This window comes from Anopheles arabiensis, chromosome 2 (assembly GCF_016920715.1).
Source record: "Anopheles arabiensis isolate DONGOLA chromosome 2, AaraD3, whole genome shotgun sequence".
Lineage (NCBI taxonomy): Eukaryota > Metazoa > Arthropoda > Insecta > Diptera > Culicidae > Anopheles > Anopheles arabiensis.
Window position 1 is genome coordinate 49,569,995 of NC_053517.1, and position 22,747 is coordinate 49,592,741.

The 22,747-nt window shown below is 48.3% G+C and overlaps 3 protein-coding genes across 11 annotated transcripts; 1 reads left to right on the forward strand and 2 right to left on the reverse strand.

The window, feature by feature from the left end:
- Window positions 1-14: 14 nt before the first annotated feature.
- LOC120897565 (dynactin subunit 1) lies at window positions 15-7,427 on the reverse strand. Of its 6 annotated transcripts, XM_040302543.1 has the most exons (10): window positions 7,279-7,427; window positions 6,943-7,184; window positions 6,734-6,852; window positions 6,431-6,457; window positions 5,704-5,772; window positions 4,901-4,975; window positions 2,301-4,222; window positions 2,061-2,224; window positions 1,281-1,999; window positions 620-1,187 (listed from the first exon to the last, which is right to left on the reverse strand). In XM_040302543.1, the coding sequence occupies exons 2-10, from the start codon at window positions 7,117-7,119 to the stop codon at window positions 620-622; spliced, it is 3,840 nt and encodes a 1,279-aa protein (XP_040158477.1). In that variant the 5' UTR covers window positions 7,120-7,184; window positions 7,279-7,427. The 6 variants fall into 6 exon arrangements, with proteins under 6 accessions (XP_040158479.1, XP_040158480.1, XP_040158478.1 ...); XM_040302545.1 differs by lacking the exon at window positions 6,431-6,457 and having other exon boundaries at window positions 15-1,187; XM_040302546.1 differs by lacking the exon at window positions 4,901-4,975 and having other exon boundaries at window positions 15-1,187.
- Window positions 7,428-10,342: 2,915 nt separating this feature from the next.
- On the forward strand, window positions 10,343-13,099 carry LOC120893919. Its single transcript, XM_040296150.1, is given in 5 exon segments — window positions 10,343-11,228; window positions 11,314-11,866; window positions 11,868-12,329; window positions 12,437-12,572; window positions 12,864-13,099. Coding segments are annotated over 5 exon segments (1,791 nt in total). The 5' UTR covers window positions 10,343-10,725; the 3' UTR covers window positions 13,001-13,099.
- A 1-nt stretch (window position 13,100) lies between these two features.
- Window positions 13,101-22,303, reverse strand: LOC120893917 (putative sodium-dependent multivitamin transporter). 4 transcript variants are annotated; one of them, XM_040296146.1, is made up of 7 exons: window positions 21,086-22,303; window positions 16,545-16,719; window positions 15,921-16,142; window positions 15,465-15,805; window positions 14,753-15,395; window positions 14,251-14,667; window positions 13,101-14,057 (listed from the first exon to the last, which is right to left on the reverse strand). In XM_040296146.1, exons 2-7 carry the CDS (start codon window positions 16,656-16,658, stop codon window positions 13,977-13,979), a joined length of 1,818 nt encoding a protein of 605 aa, XP_040152080.1. In that variant the 5' UTR covers window positions 16,659-16,719; window positions 21,086-22,303; the 3' UTR covers window positions 13,101-13,976. The 4 variants fall into 4 exon arrangements, with proteins under 4 accessions (XP_040152080.1, XP_040152081.1, XP_040152083.1 ...); XM_040296147.1 differs by lacking the exon at window positions 21,086-22,303 and adding an exon at window positions 16,830-16,970; XM_040296149.1 differs by lacking the exon at window positions 21,086-22,303 and adding an exon at window positions 16,830-16,970 and having other exon boundaries at window positions 16,545-16,744.
- Window positions 22,304-22,747: the final 444 nt, after the last annotated feature.

Sequence of the window (22,747 nt, forward strand, 5' to 3'; positions counted from 1 at the left end):
AAGAATAGCTTATATTTTCATGTTAGTATTTGATATATCACGATGGGGGTTTATTAATTTGTTGCTGCCAAAGGAAGCAGGAAGGAATGGTATATGGTTCCGTATTTAGAGTAAAGTTGTTTCGCATTTGTCTTTTTTCATGATTGATTCTTATTTAAGTAGCGATGATTTTTGTTGTTTAAATAGTACACAATAAGCTTTTCATTTTTTTTTAAAACTCAACCTAACTAAACACACAGACAAAACAAAAACACAGCTGAGTTCACCATAACACGTGTGGAAAACTTCCTATGCGCGTCCTCCTGCTATGCTACCATTTTCGCATTCATTTTCTCGAGCACCGGTTCAAACAAGGAAGCGACGGGTTAATAAATAGGGACGAAAACTATTAAAAAAAACGCAAAAACTAGAGCCAACAATTAAGAAAATCCATTTTAGAGTGATGCTGCCTTATTCGTACCCCGGTTATTTCTGGTTGCGCGATCATACGCCACAGGGGAAGCGCAAACAAGCCAATCTCAATCCTGAGTAAACTACTTTAAACCTAACCAACTTTATCATACAACAATCAGTGCGTCTTCTCCCTTTTACACCCTGACGTTCACGCGAAACGCGGCGGTCAGTTCGTTTGAGGGAAGGAGGCGAAATCACCCTTGGCCGCCCGGTGCGGTTTCCTGCTGAGATATTCCTGCATCACATCGCACGCCAGCTGTTCCGCCTTGGCCCGTATCTGCGTTTGCTGCTGCTTGCGCTGGTTCTCGTGGTCCAGGATCGTCTTCGAGACGCTGCCGTGCACGGTGTTGGTGGCCGGTATCTCGGCACCCTTCACCAGCGACATGATTAGATCGTGCTTGACGCGCGTTATCTTCTGCTCCAGCTCCTGGATGCGCTCATCCTTCGGCTGCGGCACGTGCAGCGGCTCCAACCCGGCCAGGATCTTGCGGTACTCGTTCGCCTGCACCTTGAGCCGCTCGGCCCGCTCATCCTTGAAGGCGCGCTTCAGCAGCGACAGCTCCTGGGCGATGTAGGGCGAGCTGGCCGAGATGTCGAGCGCCGTCGTGGTCTTGAGATCAACCTTGCGCGAGCTGAACGATTTCAGCTTGTCGCGCAAGCTGCTCTTCTCACTTTCCAGCGAATCGATATCGCTCTGCAGGTGGTCCATCGTTTCCTCGAACTCTTTCTCCTTCCTAAGGGGGGTTTCGGGGAGGAAAAAAAGTGTGATTATTCAGAAACAGACAGCGAAGGACATTTGAACTGGCAAAGCGCCACGCAACACGTACTGTTTCAGCTTGGCGCACACTTCATCGTACTGCTTCTGAAGGCGCGTCGTGTTCGTCTCGTGGTCCTGCTGCAGCACCGACAGCTTCTTCTCGGCCAAATCTTTCCGTATCTGCATCTCGGACAGCTCGTTCTGCTTGAGCTTCGCGGCCAGCTTCAGCTGCCGTATCTCGGCCTCCCGGTTCTCGAGCGTTGCCGTCAGCGTTTTCGTTTCCTCCAGCTGCTTCTTAACGGCCTGCGCCCGCAGTATGATCGGCGCGACCGGTTTCTCCTCCGGCTTGGCGGCGTTCGTGGCCGAGATGATTTCGTACTCGTGATCGAGCAGATACTGGGCGAGCTGGCCCATGTCGGTGCTGGCGGCACTCAGCACGGTGCGCACGTTCTGCGACGGTCCTAGGTCATCCTGCTCGTACACCTTTTCGCACCCGTTGGACAGGATTTCCCACAGCTTTTCCTGCGGCACGGACGTCTCCGTTTCCGGGTCGAGCGTCACCAGCTGCAGACATTGGCGGGTGGCGTAGAACAGCACGCTCATCACCTTGTTCAGTGCTTCGGCGGTGCGTTTCAGGTTGCGCAGTGTGTTCATCGACAGGTTGCACTTCGTTATCGCTACGTCCTGCGGCAGGCGGCGCTTCACGAGCTTCAGCTGCTGTCTTATGTTTTCCACATTTTGCAGAATGTACTGCAGGAGTAAGCCGGAATCGCTCGTTTCGTCGCCGGGCTGTGGAAATAAGGGGCAATAAGTAAGGAAACTCTCCAAACGATCTGCCTGCGCTACTAACCTTAATCAAAATCTTAATGATGTTGGAATCGTTTGCGATCGAGTCGCAGGCCGCACCGATGGAAGCAGTACAGTCGCGCACGATTTGCGTTTCGTTTACCAAATCTTCGCCGGTTAGCAGTACCACGTACATGGCGTTGAAGAATGTGACACACTTTTCCAGATCTGCAAGTAGAAAAATCCCCAATTACGTCAGTTCACACACTTCGCTCTACACCGCCATCAACACCACCCCACTTACTGTCTGTGGAAGAGTTTTCGTCCAGCTGATTAGCCTTGAGCAGATCGACGATCTCGTCCACCATCTTTTCCTGCGCAAGCATCTCTGGCAGGGCGGCGCCGATCTTGAGCAGCGTGTCCGCCTTGCATCCCGTCATGCTGAACAGAAACTGGTGCATGATGCTTTGCAGGTTGTGCACGTGGTGGAGCAGGCGCGACCGGAACCCAAACTGGGCCACCTCGTGGCCGGACAGGATCGCGGCCCGGTCCATCTGCGGCACGCTCGAGAACCGTTCCCGCGCCTGGCTGACGATGATGCCCGACTTGAAGACGATGCGCGACACGAGCAGTATCACCAGGATGGCATCGTGGTCGCCGCCCCGTGCCATGAACACGTCCGGCATGAACGCGGTCAGGTAGCGGACGTGCTCGTTCGCCTGCGTCAGCTCGATCTGGCGCAGCTGCAGATCGATCGCGCGCGTGAACGCCTTCGATTCGGCGAACATTTGCTTGAAGTCGATCGTCTCGGTGATGAGGGCGGTATCCTTGGCCTGCTGCTGCTGCTGCTGCTTGCTCGACTCTTGGTTCAGCCGCTCGCGCAGCTCCTGGCACTGCTCGTTAAGCCGCTGCACCAGCTCGCGGAACTTCAGGATCGTCTGGTCGCGGTCGACAATCGTCTCCAGGGCGGCGTCCTTTTCGCGCACCGCCTCCCGTTTCGCCGCGTGCGCCATGTCCAGCTCTTCGCGCATATCCATCTCCAGTTCGTGGTTGCTTTCGACCAGCTGCTCGTGCACCTCCTCGAGCGCCTCCAGCTCGGCCACCTCCTCCTCGAGCGCCTTCACCTTATCCTCCAGCTCCATCTTCTTTTCGGCGAGCTGTTCGACCATCTCTTCCGCGCCCAGCGCCGCATCCACCTGCTCCTGCAGATCGCCCAGCTGGGCCTCCAGCTCGTCGATTTTGGCGGAAAACTTTTCCTTCGTGCGCTGCAGCTCGGTCACTTCGGACTTTTTCGATTCCAGCTCCTTCTCCAGCTTCTGGATCTCGTGCTTTTCGTGCGCGGACAGATCGCGTAGGCGGACGAGCGTTTCCCGCAGCCGTGCGTTTTGCTGCTCCAGCTGCTTGAACTCGTACGTCGAGGCTACGGCCGACCCGTCGCCAGCGCCAGCGCCACCTCCGCCCCCAATCGAGCCGACCTTCTCCTGCATTTCCGTTTTTAAAATTTCCAAATCAAGCGTAAGCTCCTCGATGCGCTCCTTGGCCGTTTCCAGCTCGAGCGCCAACGTGTCCGCCTTCTCCTCCGCCATCTCCTTATCCAGCGTGATCAGTTCCACGTTTTCGGCCAGCTCGGCCATCTCTTCGCTGTGCAGATCGCGCGCCTCGATCGCGTCCTTCGCTTCCTGCTTGGCGCGCTGTAGATCGCGCTGCAGCTGCGAATGAGCGTCCATGATTTTGCTCTTAAACTCCACCAGCTGCTCGTACTGCGTTTTCATCTTGTCGAACTCCCGCAAGCGTTCGCGATCTTCCGCGCGGCGCTGCTTCAACGTTTCCAGCTTTTCGCCCAGGTCGGCGTTTAGCTTGCGCATCTCTTCCAGCTCTGCCTGCAGCTGCAGGATGTGAATGCGATCCTCGGTGGAGGACGCTCCCGGTGCCGGTGTCGGTGCCGGCGATGGTGAGATGAGCGATTGGCCCGGGGTGAACTGCGGTTTCAGCGTTTCCACAAAGCCCGTCTCCACGAACGATGCCCGTTTGGACGTTTGTAGCGATTCCGGGGGGCTCATGTGCGATCGCTGCAGCGGCTCATTGCGGTCCGGTTTCACCATCGTCGGGATCGAGGACACGGGCGTCGGAATGGAGGATTGCCCGGATGCCCGTTCGCTGCCCGGCGACGTAAGCTGCGTCTTGGAACCGAGCGAGCTCGTGCTCCGATTGAGCGACATCCGCGAGCTAAAATGGGAGCAGCAAAAGTAAAAACGGAGAACGGACTACGTTAGAAGAGGAGAACGTGTACAAAAAAAAACAACAACACTGTGCTAGCTTAAATAAATGGAACACAACAGAGGCATTGCTTGAAATTGAAGGCGTGATGATGACATTTACAACAGAACAAGCAGAATCCATTCGGTGGGAAAAGTGGCGGCCAAGATACAAAACACAACTAAGGTGCACAAACACTGCAATCGTTTCCAAAGCATCAGACGTAAAGTGTGCGCATTATTTTATTTATTTTTGGCGAAACATCCTGAAAACGCAAACCAAAGCTAAATATCGTTGCCAAAGAGGGGCAGAGGAAAGAAAATATAATTTCAAATTTTGACCAACAGGAAGCAAACTAAACAAAGCTAACGAAAAAGGGTACAACCACACGCTTTATGAGTTGGTTGTTTTGGATCGTAAGATACAATATCGTTCTAATTACAAAAAAAAAACAACATCATAATGCGTGTCGAGACAGTGTACAAATGGAAGTGTTCATGCAAAACAGAAAACCCAGAAGGTAGAGCAAGGTAAAACAGGCGTTCAAGGGAACATTCAGAGTGACTGTACAGTGACACAGGCAAGAACAAAAAAAAAAGTAGCAAATGCGTAAGTATCGCTAAGTAATGGATGATGTAATAAAATAACCTGGATGTTGACAGTGTCATTGTCATGGAGGCGCGCTTCGTTTGCGGCTGCTTGACCGGTGACTTCCGGCGCACCCTGTCGTTGATCGCGTGTACAGGCGCATTAGCGAAACGATGGCCGATTGTGGAAGGGTTCGTTTGTACGTGGGTGGCGATGAATGGTAAGGATCATAATGTTAAACCAGTGTGATGATGTTGAAGATCGATCGATCGTGGGGGATCGGTAATTCACCGAGCAATTTCCAGGTAGGGAATGGATGGAGCAGGAAAGGGTGAACAAATCCAGAGTCAATTTCATAGTGTTTATCGGAGAGTCGTATTTGGGGCGGCAGTTGTTAGTGTAGAAGAGAGTCCACACAACGTCGTCGCACATTATTTACAACGACACCGGTCAGGGATGAGTTAGTGTGAAATGGGTGGTGTATCGAGATAGTGGAGTGAAAGAAAAAGAGAAAGATAATGATTAAATTTTGCATATATGATCCTTTCGATGGAGAGTTCTATAGAGGACCGTTACACTACACTAACAGAGGAATGCAGAATGTTGTCTGCACAATATTACTGAAACCATAAATCATATTTAATTGAAAGGTTTACTTGCAAGCATCTTTGCTTACTGTTTAAAAAAAAAACACACACACACAATAGAACAAAAGACAAAATAAAAGTAACTAAAAGGGGTTTAAAAGACCGGTCTAAGTTGTACGGGCGATCAGGGCGATTTTGTTTTTTGGGACATTGTAGCTAAAGAATAGCGCTACCACAACTGCAAACTACGGGAGTTCGGTAACATGTTTCACTTACGCTGTTGGCTTGGCCGAGAACGTTTGAGTCGATCCAGGCATTGAGGCAAGCGATCGGACTGAACCCGCGCTGGACCGTGGGCGATTGCATTGAAATACATAAAGATAGATTTAGTTAGATTGCTACTACCTATTGCACAGAAAGCGCGCGTTGCTTGTGATAGCAGCAGTGGCAGCAGCGGCAACAGTAGCAAAAGCTCATTGGCGCTGCATAACAAAAATAGCCGCCCTTTTGGTAGGTGATGATGGATGAGAGTTCGAATTCGAATGAGGCAATTTCGTCGCTAGTTTGTGCTCGCCTAACCTAACCGATCGGATACCGCATTGGGCGCAATGGTTAATGTGAAAGTGCGTTTTGCGTTCAAAGATTTCTATTACACACACCTATTCTAAAACAACAATCGATTTAAGGCGAAAAGTGCCCAATCTATGGTGACATTATGAGCTGAGTAAAGAACTGAAGGTGATTCGAAACGTTAAATCGCACTAGTAATTTGTGATGGGAGCTATAGAAGCATCTCAAGAAACAACCATTCGGGAAAATAAATGAAGGGGAATCGAACGTGAGAAACAAAACACAAAGGACTAACAATAACTATCAATAACCAAGACGGCCTACGCCTAAATTAAGATGGATTGGAATGAGAAACAAAATTTGCGATCCGCTGCAAACAGCTGTTTTAACAGGATGATAGATACGGTTACGGTTTTTGTTTGTGGGCACTTACGTTACTCTGCCAGTTGCACGCTTAGCACTAGCGGGGGTTAACAACGACAAAAGTGTTACAGGAGTGTTGGAAGAGAAAGACGGAAGAGATAGATAGTTCGGTACGGCACCACATGAGACATGAGAACAGCAAGGTATGGTGGATCGAAGTGTGCAAAACATTTGTATGAGCAATGATGAGCTGAACTGGATGGACTGGATCGATCGTGCACCGATGGAGCACTGAGATTCTTCCCTTCCCGACGTCCCTGGTTCCCGGGGAATGGGAATGCCTTTTGCACTATCGTCTCCCCTTACTACTAACCTGCTCAGACGGGATCGTGGCTTTTCGTCCGGCGTTTGTGCATCTTCGATGGGGTTACCAGCGTCATCGATAAACACCAACTGGGTTGGGCGTACAAACATCCCATAGTTTTCTTCACACTGAAATGCAGATAACCAGGTATTATAGCCGGGCTATAGCTGCTGCTTGTAACCCTAGCGAGGGTTTGTGAAACATAGTGCCAACGTTACCGAAAAATACTGATGTCCTTTTATCGATCCGTTGTTCTTGCCTTTCGCCTCATCCAGAATTACGCCGACCCACTTGCCCACGGCAAAGGAGGTCATACCGACGTAGGCGATCGTGCCCCGCACCTCCTTGCCGGTCAGCTCGACGCGCTGGCCAATTTTCAGATACCGTTCGGCCATATCGGGAGCTTCGGGGTGTTACCGTCGTTGTGTCTCCGCGAGAGTTGTTGCTGTTGCTGCTTTCACTGTGAACGGAACACGGCGTTGATGTCATCATGGGTTTCCCTTTTTTCACATGCATTTACGGGCAGACGGACTGCCCGACCGCACTACAATTACCTTGTCCGTTGTGCGCCGTAACGCTGTAAGCCTTTTCTATAGGTGCTGTGCGTTGAAATGGGGTTTGCTATCGTTTTACAGTAAACTAGAAATGATTGTGTACATTTTGAACACCTTCCTATGCAATCACAAAAATGTAACTTTGGCAGTAGAGAAAAAAAGTACGTTTTGACATTTAGCCGGATGACAGCGGGCCCAAACAGGGTTCGTCGGCCGAAGATGTCAGCGTGTGTTCAGTTTCTCACTGTTTTGAATTTTTACTCACTAACTGCAATTCTTTCTCACTATGGTATAACATAAAATTGCTACTCTCTATTGGAATTTTATTCAGATTACATATATCTTAATTAATAAATGTTTTAGTTTCTCTTTCTCACTCTTGTTGGCCTGCTCACACGTCGTCGTGGCATGGCCCGGTCAACAACCATTCTCCAAGTTGCACGGTCTTTTTCTGCAGCCTCACATCCATGTAGACACTTCTTCTTCTTCTTTGGCTCAACAACCGTTGTTGGCCAAGGCTTGCCTGTACCACTTATGGGGTTGGCTTTCAGTGACTTATGGATCTCCCCCCATAGCAGGATAGTCAGTTCTACGTATGGCGACACGGTCCATTTGGGAATTGAACCCATGATGGTCATGTTGTTAAGTCGTACGAGTTGACGACTGCACCATGAGCCCGGCTTGTAGACACTAGTGATGGGTAAAGTTGGCAAAATAAATTCGGATTCGGAGTCATTCGGAGTCATCCGGAGTCGTTCGAAATCGTCCGGAGTTCTTGTGAGTCGGAATCGGTTGGGAGTCAAAGTCGTCAGGAGTCGGCCAGAGTCGGCCTTCGAAACAAAGGCCTGTATACGAAGTGCACGCACAAAGTAAAAGACAAAAATCACAACTAAATGAAATGCCTGATCACAATCACATTGAACCACATAGTTCCTGTGGACTCCGATCGATTCCGGTCGACTTCGATCAACTCTAGACGACTCCAAATGACTCCGACACCGATCGACTCCAACCGACTCCGGCCGACTGCAGACGATTCCGGACGACTACGACTCGGAACGACTCCGACTCCGGGCAGATCTATTGGTTCCATATTACCGGAGTCGCAATTGGACTAACAATAGTCGGAGTCAGATCGGAGTCGTGGGTGCGATCCAGAGAGCACATCACTAATTAGACACCCGATCTCCGACAGGTCTTGCTTCACCTGATTCAGCCATCGCGTTCGCTGTGTTCCCCTGCGCCTCATGTCGAAATAGGGGTCTCCGTCGAACACCTTATTGGTGGGTCATGTGTCCGGCATCCTTATGATATGGGGCATATCATCCATCGTATCCTGACAGCCTTCGCCACCGCAAGCTCTTGGTTCATTCTTCTCCTCCACGCTCAATGTTCATATACTCCGCCAAAGATGATTTGGAGGATGTTCCAGAGGATGCTCAGAGCGTTTGCGTTCTCCGCCCGGATGGTTCAGGACTCGTATCCATAGAGGACCACCGGGCGAATCAATGAGCAATATAGCTCACATTTCGTGCGGTCTCGAAGTTTTTGAACCATCTTATCATCATTCTTGGTTGTTCAGGAGTTCTGATACTTATGGGCTCTGGACTCTTTCACATGGTAAGTTTTGACGCGCTGGAGATAAATCTGTTAATTTAGTAAACTTTATGGAACTGGACGTTTTGTTCCTAAAACGGATCGATCAGAGCTAGGTTAAGATTTTTGAAACTAGTAGGATCGATCGGAACGTTATATTCGGTAGAAACAGTAGGTTCAGTCGGAGCGATAAGTCGAGACAGTTGGAACGGTCCGAACGGTCGGGTTTTCCAGTCGGTAATTGGAAAACATCTTTTATAGATAGACACAATTGGATTCCAATTCGATTTCAATTGCCAGAAAACTAGAACATTAATTCCAACTTATCGTTGGTAAACTGGTGGAGGCGCCCTAAATCAGTGCTGCCCAACCTTTTTAGGATCGCGGACCACTTGGCTTTGAAAATACATTTGCCGCGCCCGACATCCATTCAGGGTGCACATTTTTTAGATTTAGTTCAATGTTTTTGATAAAAAATATGTTTAAATCTCATTCTAGACATTCCTGTTGAACGAATCATACTGATTATGGGGAAAACAATTGCGCGATATGTATAGTAATAAGCTTTACCTTTTCAAAAATAAATTCATTCGCGGACCAAGTCTGTTAACGCTACGGACTACAGGTTGGAGACCACTGCCCTAAATTATCACGTAGTAGTGTTTCAAAAAACTCAATATGGTGTGCTCTATGTATAAAAATCTAAATGAATCGTCGTAACACCATCGACTATTGCTCAAATCTCTCCTGCTTCTGTATGATATGGTGTGCTGTTGTTTCAATGTTCAAATTTGTTCATTGCATAAAGATTTTTTTGTCTCTTCCAAAATCTTCCAGAATAATATGCAACTATAAATTATATTTTTCAATTGGGGCTTACAGTATTCTCCAAAACGTGAGAGGAATAAGCTTTATGCAGAATACCTGATAAATATTGATTGCATGTGATAAAGGGTAAAAATGTAGGTCAAGTAAAATGTGGGCCATTCGCCAAAGGATTCAACAAAATAAAAAAAAAACCGTATGACCATCAAACGAGTGAAAAGGCTTAATCTGTTCCTCGATATTGATGCCTCCGATATTGCTCTTTATTAGAACCCGGAACGAATTGTTTTGATGTGCCGGAATGACTAAACGGAAATATTGTTTTTTCGCGCAGTGTAGTACTTACCACAAGCCCGATTCCCTTGAAAATAGTAGCAAAATCAATTCTGACCCATTTTGGCTCTATGATACATGAACTTCCATTGCTTACATGTAGTCCATTGCTTCTTAAGCCTGTTTGCTGGAGTAAACACTCTGCCACATTATTATAACACGAACAAAAGTGACGATAACGCCTTGTACCTTGTAACATCGTTTTGGCTGGGCAACGAACGCAACAGCATGAGGATGAGGCAGAAGAAACGAATCGCGCAGAAGGTGCGTCTCTGCGTACGATACACTCCGCTGAATGGGGAGGCAGCAAAACAAAAAAAAGGCGGGAGTTTGCACGGGACCCACTTCGGGCATTCTTTCGGGCGTTCGTTCTTTCTTTACGTTGCCGTGATTTATAAAAGAAGATCATCTGGGCGCCAAACGAGTTAGTCCATTGAAGAACGTGTTCCGCGCAGTGTCTATCGATCGTCTTTCGGTGGTGGTCTGGGTTCTCGTGTGGTTCTCTGGGTGGAAACTTGTTTGTGCTTGCTGTGTGTGTGAGAAGAGGGTGATGAATATCGGGCGGTAATAATGTGCTGTGATTAGGGTGGATTAGTTCAGCAGACAGAGAACGATTATTTTTGTGTGATTTTTGTGATCGTGGTCATTGATCTCAACCCTTACATCCGCACCACGCGTTAACGAGCGAGCGCCATGTGGTCGAGCCAGAAATCGTTGGTTATCCGTACCTTTGTAGCTAGTGTAGTTGGTATGTTGTGTCATGCAACAGTTAATGGTCAGTTTTATAGCTTAAGCTTCGGTACGGATGAAAGCTACAACACGGCTCCGGTACAGGCCGGAGCACCCAGTGGACCCACCCAGCACCAGCACGAGATTCGCCATAAGGTGACCCCCCTCGAGGCGATGATCGACAAGACGAATCATCTCGGGTTTCGGGTGCTTCACCAGCACTCGAAAGGCAATCGGAACAATATTGCGTTCTCACCGTGCTCCTTGGCCAGCATACTTGTAGCCCTGTACGAGGGAGCGACTGGCAATAGTGCGGCGGAGCTACACGGCCAGCTGGTAGCGCCGTACGATAAGGATGTGCTACGCGTTGGGTACCGGGATATTCACCGTCGACTGCGCAGCTATTTCTATCAGAAAGAAAACCTTTTGAATGGGCTGAGCTTGAGCAGTGAAAATATTACCATTAGGTGAGTATGGTTCCAGCGATCTTCTTTGCGAGTGGGGCTGGTGTTTGGGGTTGGTTGATTGTTTGAATTTTCTCCCTCACAACAGACCGGAATATGAGTCGGTGCTTAAATTTTATGGATACGATTTGGAAAACATACCGGAAATGCGAACGCCAACTACTACCACCCCGATGCCGGCCACCACACTTGAAATGGAGTCGGAAGAAACGACGAACGATGCAACGACTGAAATAGGAAATTCAACCGAACCGGTAGAACTGTCGACGACCGTCGGAACGATGCCTGACGAGCCTGCCACGGGCAGTACAGTCGATTCTGTAACGACAACGGAAGCATCCCAGATGACGAGCGATACAGGCGGCGATGTGGATATAACCACTACCATGGTTTCGTCCGAGCCAGTGGAGGAAACCACCACGGAAGCGACGGAAGAAACTTCCGAACCTCCGACGACGGATGGCGAGGAACCGGTAACGGAGGAGACGGGTGGTGAGAAGCGGCGACGAAACCTGCGAAAGCGTGGACAGCGTTTGCTTCAGCGTCGCCATCCAGACTCACCGCAGCGGAGACGATCCGTGCGCCAGAAGCGGCAACCGGAAGAGATCGACATTATCAGCCACCAACGGTTCCTGCAGAACTTTCCTGCTGCAGGACGTAACGACCAACCCTTCGCCAGCGCTGCTTGCCACGGCCGGGTTTCCACCCGCGGTGGACAACACGGTCCGGAAGAACCCCTTCCTGCAGCAGCCCGATGCGTACAGGCTGCTGGACGATACGATCGAGCATAACTTCTATCTAACCGAGACGGACATCGTGAAGGTGCCGTACAAGGTGTACAACACGATCCTCAAGTACGCTTACATCGAGCGGCTCCAGTCGACCGTTATTGAGCTGGAGCTGGATTCGGAAGATTACAAGCTGCTGATCATACTGCCCGACTACGAGTTTGGGCTGGGCAATGTGTTGAAGCTGCTGCAGATAGGCGACAATGTGCCGAGCCTGCGGGAAGTGACGGAGCAGATGAGCCCGACCTGGGTGAAAACGATCGTGCCGAAGTTCAACCTGAAGGGCAACATCATCCTGACGAGCGATTTGCAAAATGTAAGAACAGCACCTAAACCCCGAACGACGGAGGGTGGTGCGGGTCGGCACGGTGCAATGATTTATGTTGTTGGTTTTACCATGCCCCACCCACCTTTCTTCCACAGCTCGGCATCAACGACATTTTCGAACCGTCCCGGGCCGACTTCTCCCTGATGACCGAAGATCCGACGATCTACGCGAAGCACATTGAACAATCGATCAACGTTAACATCCGGACGCATTCGCTGCAGCAGCTAAAGCGTAATTATGCAACCAAACACACACACACAAACACACACACACACGAATGCTACCGCTTCCCGTTGCACATTTGCATATCATTATGTTTCTGCATGACCGCTGGCTATAATTGGTCCGCTGCCGAATGGTGTGGGCGTTGGTTGTTGCTTGAGTGGTCGTGGAGAATTGCATTCTACGCACATGAGCGCACGGTTGCGTTTTGCATTCCTGTGATCGTTTGTGACCAACCGGAATTCATTGCATTCTTCATGCTAGAAACTGTTTTATATTCTTTTCCTTTGTTTTTTGTAGGGTTTACGTCGCTTTACAAAAATCCGGTCGAACTTGCCGTCAACTATCCATTTTTGTTCTGCATTCTCGATAACGAGCTTGACCTGGCACTGATGGTTGGCAGAATATTGAACCCGCTGAATGCACGTATACACTAACGCAAAAGCATGTGGGATATGTTACGCAGCACCGTAAGAACCATTCCACATAGCACAAAGTGCCTGCCGACGTTTTACAATAAAGCTTCAAGCATGAAAGTGTTGTTAGCTTTCTTCTCACACAATGCGCTCGATTGGTGGACGCATTGTGCTCTTTATTTTCTTACCGTTTCCTAACTTTACTAGCATTTTCTAACATTCCTTCTTCAACAAATTGCCCGCCGGCATACATTCGGGCTTTACATCGCTACGTTTGCAACTCTGTTGCCTCTCCTACATCAACTGATCACATACAACCGATCATACCTACATACATATATTACAGCTCTACTGTGTATACTTTTACATGCGCGCGCCTCATCCGGAAGCTTGATAAAAAGCAACAACAAAAAAACGATATAATTATGAAGTACAATTTGTGTGCTGCCTTCTTCCGCTTGTAGCAACTACTGCTATAAACCGTTCAATTTGCTACCTAAATTATTTGTCTCAAGTTCGTTGATGTACGGCTGCAGGAAACACATCGCAAGGCAGATGCCTACAGCGCGTCACAGCAAGCAGCACGATCATTATGATTCTTCGCAGTGTTACACTTTGATCCTGTGTTTCCTATTTGGTATTGTTTGTGGTAGTGCGTCGCGCTACTGGAAGACTTGTTATCTTTGTTCTCCTTCTTTTCACATATCCACTTTTTGTCTCAGTGTCTGTGCACTGTTCCCATTTTGTAACTGGCCGGTATTCGTTTACCGATTCATTAAGTCGCCGAAACCATTCAAAAGTGTAGCGTAATGGCGCGTGACACTTCTTGTGCCTTGTACCTGGTACACCCGTGCATGCACTCATAACTGTACATGCGTGTACCAATATTGTGCATCAACACCGCACCCCGAAGATACGCTCTCGTACCTCGACACAGCCACAGTTGGATGGGGTAGGTGGGATAAGGAAAGCTGGTGCGCATAGGAGGGAGGGGCCGTTAGGGGTGGCTTACATCCTGCTTAGCGGTCGTAGGAATGTCCACCCTGCTCGAATGCTGTTGTCTCACCGTGGCGTCAATCTATCGTATGCGTAAACCAAACACCGAACACAGGAAACGGAAGTAAGGTCGTTAGTAAGGAAGAGAGAGAAAAAAAGCATTAGTGTCCGAGGGCGAAGGATTGCCTTGGGCGAGGGAACGGGAAGGGGAATGTTCGGAGTGGTCGCATGAATCATCGACTTCATTTCACACACTCCAAGGAAGTCATACGTACATCGCCACCGTTCTCGATAAACTTCGCCAACCGCTGCTTCATGGCACGTGCAACCGGGGGCGAGAAGAGGTCAGTGTTCAGATAGGTCTGCTGCTCGTCGAGGTAGATGCGTTCCGTGCCCTGCGCACCGCGCCAACGCAACAGCACGCTCGTACCGTAGCCAACGAGGAACGTCACGAGATAGCCCAGCACGCTAAACCACAGATAAGACAATCGGTACAGATAGAAGTAGTCGGAGTCGTCCCGCGGTTCGGCGGCCCGCTGTGCCATCGCCAGCGGCAGGCTGGTTTGATTGTAGCCCCCAAACTCGGAACAATCTTCCACGGAAAAGTCGAGCGTTTTTAGCGGTGGTCGGGGCTGCCCGAACCCGATCCACAGCGAAAACGACAGACCCACCAGCAGGCCCGTTATCACGCCCTGAGACCAACAAAAAAGATAGGCAGAAAAAGGCAACGGATGAAAAATAATAGAAAATAACAGACGGTATCGATCGTGAGCTTACCCGCTGATTGGCACGTGTGGTGAACATTCCCATGGTGAAGAGCGCAAACAGCGGTCCCCCGACAACGCCGAAAATCGTGAGCGATGCCTGCAGCACGCCACCCATCTTTTGGGCAAGGAACGCAACCGCTATGCAAACCACACCGTACAGGAACGCCATCACCTTGGTCGGAAAGCTGGACTGCAGATCGGGCATCGGTTTCCGCTTCACCTTCTGGTACAGCGGCTTTAGGTAGTCTTCGAGCGTGACGGCGGCCAGCGAGTTGAGCGCAGCCGACACGGTCGACAGGCTGGCGGAGAAGATGCCGGACACGAACAGGCCCGGCAGCCCGGGTATATCGCCCATCGCGTCCACCACGAACAATGGCATCGTTTGATCGCGCACCTTTATCCGGCCCTGGCGCAGCGGGTCACAGCTGCGATAGTAGTAGTAGATCGCCAGCCCGCTGAAGGACGTGCTGAGGCTGAGCAGCGACAGGATGGGCCAATTGAGCCAGAGCGCTTTCTGGGCGGACTTCAGGTTCTTACACGTTTTCAGCCGCTGCACTTGCGTTTGGTTGACGGCGTACAGCGACAGGTAGGTAAACATGCCGCCGATTGTTAGCGTCCACCAGGTGTGCCGCGTCGTCGGGTTCGGATCGAAGCTGTAAAGGATGGCGGTACCCGCTGGTTAGCATTGGGAAAGAAAATGTGTCGTGTAAAGTGACGCTTACTTCCAAATCTCCAACCGGGCGCCCTCGGACGCTGCCTCCCATATTGGGCCGAGTCCGCCCGCCTTAACAGCAGCGCAAATAATGACCGCGTAGATGGCGGCAAACATCAGCACCGACTGGAAGACGTCGGTAAACAGTACCGCCTTCATGCCGCCGATCGTTGAGTAGAACGTGCAGATGCCACCGATCGCCAGGATCGAGTACGCCTGGTCAAGCCCTGTGACGGCCTGCAGCGCGAGGGCTGGCGCGTACACGGCTATACCCATGTACAGAATCATCTGCAGGGTGTACGCCAGCGAGGCTGCTAGTCGCGTCTTCTTGCCGAACCGCTTCTCCAGATACTGAAAGTGGCAGAAAAGAAAGAAAGAAAAGCGTACATGAATACTTACAAACAGCAAAGAACCTATGGTTATCGAAGAATTTGATAACCGTGAAATAATGGAGTACACCGCTTACCTCGTACGCACTGCACGCTTGCAGGCGAAAGAATACTGGCAGGAAGAGGTAGGCCGCAATCGGAGTAGCCAGCCCGTACGAGAGGTTGATGGCCACGAACTGCGTACCGAACTGGTAGTTTTCGTTCGACACGCCCAGCAGTGTGATCGCGGACATGAAGCTGGCCATCAGGCTGAACGACACCGGCCAGATCGACATGTTGCGATCCGCCAGCAGGTATTCCTGCAAGGGTAAGCGCAAGCGAGGAAGAGTAAAGCCAACATTATAAAGGGGGAAGAGAGAACGAGCTAAGTATCGGGTTCGCAAGGGGTTTTTTCGACTGTCGCCTCAGGTGGGGTCCAAAGTCCAGTGTAAGATCGCACGATCGCGTTTTGGGTACGCGCGCATTGGACCTAGCTGATCCTCCAATCGGTTTAGTTCTATGATCGGAAGGTATTTGTTGCTGTTTTATTTATTCTTCGTGTTGGTTGTTATTCTTCCCTCGTCGATTGCTTGGAGGTGCATGTTTGTTTCACGTTGTGTTTTATAAAACTCGCTAGCGCTCAAACTAGGTTTAAACTCGGCTCAACTACTCCAAATTTAGTCCCAATCTGCTCTTTCTAGTATAAGAATTTTGATACGTACCGCATTAGTTTTCTGCTTGCCGCCAGAAAACCGATAATACACGCCGATGCCCGCCGATATCATCAGCATGGCAATGAACACGACGTAATCCCACACGCCGAACGCGGAAGCCATGATGATGGTGCAGCCAGACTCTTTTGAATGGTGATAAGTTTAGGCACTGTCAGGCAGTCAACTGTAAGAAGAACCAATGATACACACTGATTAAAGAGGGCCGGCTAGACAATCGGGAGGATCGGGCAGTTCCTAATTACATTGTAATGCTAATGATATCAAATTAATTACCGGCTCTTTTTACGTTCGTTACAAAACACACCCCAACCAACACGCTTCGTTTAGCTTCCCAAACTTTATGGCATTCTAGTGCGGGTTGCGCTGGTCTCCTTCACGCTCGGTGCCGACTTGAACGACTGCCAGGCGGCGGACGCCATCAGCCTCATTATATTGCTGACCGGACGGAAATCCGACGGAAAGCGTGCGCGTACACAATCTCTCACACTCTCTCTCTTTCTCTACCTCTGCCCAGTGTGGTAATGGCGGCAATGGCAAGAGAGACATCGTTCGAGTAATTACACGTGCTCAAAGAAACCACCCGCGCTCGATCAGACGGTTCTTCAGGAGATCGATTAGCCATCGTCCACGCGGTTTGCCGGAGGACCGAACGGGAGGGCTTTCGGTGTACTTTTCCCATGTGTGTGTGTTTGTGTGAGAGTGTGGTTTGTTTTATTTGATGGCCCCACTCGTTATGTCCGCTTTGTGGGCTAAAGGCAAATGCTGACTGTTTCGAGTGGTTTCACAAGCGTGTGCTCCCAAGACCCACCGAAGAAACGTTTGTAGCCGCCAAAGTCAGCAAACGGGGCTCTTGAGCGCAACGGGAAGAAGGTGTAAGATCGTCGACAGGAAACTGTGTCAAAGGGTTACACACCCGCGGAAGGAAACTTCGGCCGTCCGTTACTCTTTTCATGACGCGGTGGGCCCAAATTTTCGAACCGTCTCAAGAAGGTGGCAGAGATCGACGCCCTTTCAATTACCATTTCCTTTCGGTTACCAGGGTGGAGAGATTTCTGATTTCTGTGTTTTTGAGGCTCGTTGTATCGTGCTGTATCGTAGAAAAAGGCAGTCAAACATGAAAGGAAAGCATTTTCACCACATCGTTTCATCTTTTCTCTCTGATGGTACTGTTGACTGGAGCTTGATAACATTGGTGTTCAAATCGCTTTGTAAGCGAGACTCCACCGCACTCAAGCTGCAAACGATAAGAAGCGTTTAAACACACACACTCACACACTTCAAACAAGATGCAATAGACAATGGTTACAACACCTATAATTAAGCTAATCCTTCACAACTGACACCTTTTTCCCCGTGCAAAGCACGACGCCAACAGCTGATCGTCTTATCTTTCGTTTTGGGTCAAAAAAAAAAGAATGCTGAATAACACCCTCATCAGATGCCACACGCTCTTGAGTGTATGACGCGAAGTATTTTACTCTTTTGCTAAGAGTCTTTATTCAACTCGCGCCTGGAAGTGTTCTCCTCTCGCTTGGTTGTTCCGTCAGTTTTTCGGGCACAGCAATTAAAGGCACTTAATGGTAAGGGGCCAGCTTGACATGAGAATCTTCCACATGCAGCAGACCCATCCACCAGCCAAAGATCGTCCGGGTAGACGGGAGACGGTGGAGTGGTATTATGTTTATTGCTTCAATTAGCCTACACCGCGACATGTAGAAGCGCCACGAGACGAACCTTTTCGGTACAAAACATTGAATCTCAATTAAGGTGTCTCACGCCCGTAATTGGGATAGGTCCATTGAGCATTACAAAAACACTTCAAATCGTACCGACCTTGTGCTCCAATTCTTCTCGCCCTGGTGGTGTGTTGATTAGGGACAGTTGCAAAGAACGATCGATCACTCGCTGGGCGGATGTTCATCCTAGCGGGGTTGCAACATTGTTGCAGCAGCATTGCTGCTATCAACCGGATGGAAGCGTATTGTAAAATCACACTAATCGAGCGGGTGTCATTATTATGGTGTGTCGATAAGCGAAACGCCACGATGAGATGTCCATCTCGGTATCTTTTCGGGCAGGGTAATTGCACCATCTTTACCGCAAGATGAATAAAGCGAGCAGTAGATAAGGAACCATTCCACCCCGTTTGCCACTAATTGTGTAGTCAAAATACAAAACACGACGGCTGTTTGCAAGCTACAGGCGCGTGCGGTTTCGTTCGCTGGGCTGGTAGGCAATTGATGGTTAATGGTCGTTCAACTACTTCCTGTGCGTGAATGGCAAGGGTAAGGAAGCCGCAAAAAAACTCGTCTTGTTTATGTTCTGGGTAAAAGTTAGTAGCGACGCCAATCAGAAGGATAATCGTAAGGTCACCCTTGTTTATAGTTGAAACGTTTTACAATACACAGGAATGACGGAGTAGGAGTGTAGTAAGGTTGATGTAGCATGATACAGCTTGGTGCACATTTCAAGGCGCATATTAATGCATCGATTTGATTGTGCATTTGTTTGCATTTACATAACATTGTGCTTACATTGTTTGCTGCGAAGCGGGAATAACTACAACCGGCAGAATACAAGCTTTCTTATCGTTGGGTCCTTTATTAACAGTTTTCTTCTAGGCAATGCTAATTCGAATTATTAAGTCGACCAGCAGGCGCGTCTAATTGGAATCCAGGTACAGCTCATTCACGTTGCTCGTTCGAAAAGGTTTAACATGTTATTCAAAAACCAATAAAAAATATTCAATTACATTGATACGTGTGTTGGTTTCAGAACGATACGGTTTTAAAGAATTTGCTGAACATTTGGAATTATATTTTACTTACATTATAGCATAATCCACAATATATTGCAGTTTTGTATAATGTAATAGTTTAAATTTAAGTGAAAAATATTTTAAAATTCATCAAATTTAAATTAAACATAGTGTATCTTATAAATTCTAAGAATCTTAATTTTTCATCCAGATTCAAATTAGTTGATGTGTTCCTTTTTAATTTATTTTGGCTACGCATTTTTTTTTAATTACAGCAACAACATTGCAATAGAAGAAAACTGTAATTATTGATAATTGTATACATACATTTAATTGTTTGATAATTTTATTTTTATTTTATTTTAAAGAATAAAGAGATTAAAGAGTTAGAGTTAGAGATCAAAAAGGATAGAATTTAATTACACCTTACAAATTTACAAAATAAGATCAGTTAATGATCTAATTTTAATTATTAGCTATTATTTTGTTCATACGTCTCCTTGATCTTGGGTCATTTTTATATGGTTTTATTGTCATAATATTGACTAATGAGTGCCATTATTTCTTCATCTGGCCGATGTATTGAATGAATGTCTGATTTCCATACTGTAATATCCGTCTCTCTAGGAAATCATAACCGATTATTCAATGAACCTAAGGGAAAGTTTCACTTATTTATTTGGCCCATTTTGACAAAAGCTAATATGATTTATTTTCCATATAAAACTAATTAGCTTTACCTGACCATGTTTTATTTGGTTCATCGGGCCCCTATCATGCTTAGCTGTGATCTCTATTCTATACAACCATGTCGTACCATCGCTCATACCACAACCGTACACAGTTTAGCAGTTTAGCAACAATGTTGCGGCCGGCCACCTAATCTGTAGAAGTACGGTTTTTGGCGCGAGTCTCTTTTTGCGCGCCTTCTATTTTGGCCGACGACACTCTCGCTTGGTTGAAGTGATTTCAACCGGGTGGCAAACATAAATTAGTGTCAAAATACATTCCTTGCCAAACACGGCCCGGTGGGTGTGTTGTTCATAAACATTCTTCAAATACTTTCTTTTTGATGCGTGGTAGAATGCAGGGAAGGTTAAGACATGCAGGAGTTTTAGTGTGAGACGATGATAGTTCGATATTGCGAATGCACAAAAAATTGTATGTCAATTCAGAAAAAATAGCGTTGTTAATAAAAGCTATACCAGCTGAAAATGCTTCCATGCATCACGCCATAACAAAAATTCATTTACCGATTGCTGATAGCTCTGCTCTTCTTAGCCCTTCAAAGCGCTTATCAGAAGAGAACCAGAATGTGTTCGAGAGGAGAGACAGAGAGGAAGAGATATCGTTCAGGAGAAAAGAAACGGAAATCGACCTTGAATTTACGCATGCTCCGCTTGTGAAGGGTCAGCAAGTACAACACGTTGTTATGGGGAGTTGTCATATGACGACAGCTCGTGGCGCCGGTTTCATTGATCGCGGAGTAAAAAGAGCGACTAGATGCTACGCACGCATACGCACAACCGCGATAGGATAGTTGTGTGAGCAAGGGCTGAAGCATTCCTATACGCTGTGTGTTTGTGTGGCGTGATGGTTGTGACGAAACAATCCCGCGTGCTCAGAATGTTGCCCTTCCCTGTGCCCTGATCTCGAACCTCTAACACTGGTATGACGTCACGTGGCCCGATATTGGTTAACTGAAGATGGGTTAAAATTGACCCTAATAACTCCTAGCGTGAGTTTTGTAGTGAATACTTTGTTTACTTACATGCAATCACTTTGGTGCAACACGGGCACAATTATGTAAGTAGGAGTGTGCAATCCGCTGGCAAATGACGATTTGAAGTTGCGAACACGCCACATACACTGCTACAATTTTCAGTACTGTTTTCACTGCTGCCGAGAGCGAATTAATGAAGGTGTTTTTGCTTCGCACGTGCAGCGTGTACACTGTACACAACCTTACGAAAAGCGGCACACCATCAAAACTAGCACATTACTCTTGACAGCGTGACCTTTGGAACCGTCCCGCCGGACAGGGCCAACGTTGCGCCAGCATCGGACTGCAACAGGGAACCAATACGCTTCTATCTATCATACACACGGACGGCCTTCACGAGGCGGAGAAGTTAGCGTTAACGGGACACCACTTCTTGTTTTAATCACTGCACGTTACTCTGCTACTACAACACCAATGCTCAATCACTCTTTCGTTTCCCTATCACTGCGCAGGTCTTGCCTTCGGTTCGCACACGGCGAACTGATAAACAATTCACTAATCACTGTTTAGACGGTCTGCAGGCCAAATCGTTCCTTTCTGTGGCAAGAGCGACACTGTTCCCGGTGCTAACGCACTCTTTATCCTCACAGCAATTCCACCCGCTCTGCTGTGTTGCACCGAGCGCAACTGTAACTATGGAGACGCTCGCAAACGTGCGATTTGTGCAACTGTCAAATGCACGGCGTGCGAAGCAGTAAAATGTGCAACATTGCAGAATATCACGAAAGGCTGGGAATTATAAATAACAAACCCAACGCAGCTACGGACACCATCGGTCACAGAGCAACCGTACCGTACCGGCGACCGCGAGGGTCAATCGTCAAGGTATTCGCATCAACGCCTTTGTATACAGTATACACACACACACACACGCATAAATACTTTCCCGAAAATATTTGGGTTATTCGCTGGACGACAGACGCACAAGGGAGCGGTGGATACGGTGCTTCAAAAATTTCTCCCAATAAAAAAACAACGCTTCACATACAAACTTTCACGATTCACTACATCTTTTCCAACACTTTTCACGAATGCACAGCACAGGTACCAATAACGAAACGATATGGTACATCGTTATCTTGCCATTTCACTAGAATTGAGCTGAATTTTCCAAGCAGTGGAAAAATTTTCGCCGGAAAATCTTGCGAGCAGCGCGAACAAACGGGGAACACGTCCGTCAGCTGAGGAGTATCGATGAATACAACGGCTGCCCGCTGGGCAAAGCGACCGAAGAAATCATTGCCTTTCGCGCATTTTCTCAGGTCTTCTTTTTCTCCCCTACGGCAAATTTGTCAAGCAGCACTCGTCCCCTGTTCTTTTTCCTACCCCTCGCCTGAGCGGGATGTCACAGGTTTAGATGTGGTGGTGCGTCAGACACCCATGGCTGTCAGGCGTCGTCCGTGCTCATTCCCTCCATAGCGCTATCTCTTTCGCGCGTGTTTGCTCATGATTGCTGCGGTGCTTAAAAAAGCCGTTAACAAACATTGCGGCGATGAAGTTGAATTTTCACAAATCAAACCAAAAAGCGCAATGAGTTCAAACGCTGCAATGTAAAAATGACCACAGAATCGCTAGCTCACGCTAGAGGGTTTGCTGTGCAACGCGTAGAACTCTAGTTTGCATTAACACGTTCTGCCCGGCGCTGATTTT

Excerpts from the sequence above, each read along its gene's own strand:
- LOC120893917 (XM_040296146.1), bottom strand. The coding sequence starts at position 16,658 with ATGGCTTCCGCGTTCGGCGTGTGGGATTACGTCGTGTTCATTGCCATG. Across the intron at positions 16,143-16,544 it reads GCAAGCAGAAAACTAATGCG|GAATACCTGCTGGCGGATCG; the intron begins GTACGTATCAAA and ends TTACCCTTGCAG. Across the intron at positions 14,668-14,752 it reads CCACACGTGCCAATCAGCGG|GGCGTGATAACGGGCCTGCT; the intron begins GTAAGCTCACGA and ends TGTTGGTCTCAG.
- LOC120897565 (XM_040302544.1), bottom strand. The coding sequence starts at position 7,119 with ATGGCCGAACGGTATCTGAAAATTGGCCAGCGCGTCGAGCTGACCGGC. Across the intron at positions 4,976-5,703 it reads TTCTCGGCCAAGCCAACAGC|GGTGCGCCGGAAGTCACCGG; the intron begins GTAAGTGAAACA and ends GATCAACGACAG. Across the intron at positions 2,000-2,060 it reads TCATTAAGATTTTGATTAAG|CCCGGCGACGAAACGAGCGA; the intron begins GTTAGTAGCGCA and ends TTATTTCCACAG.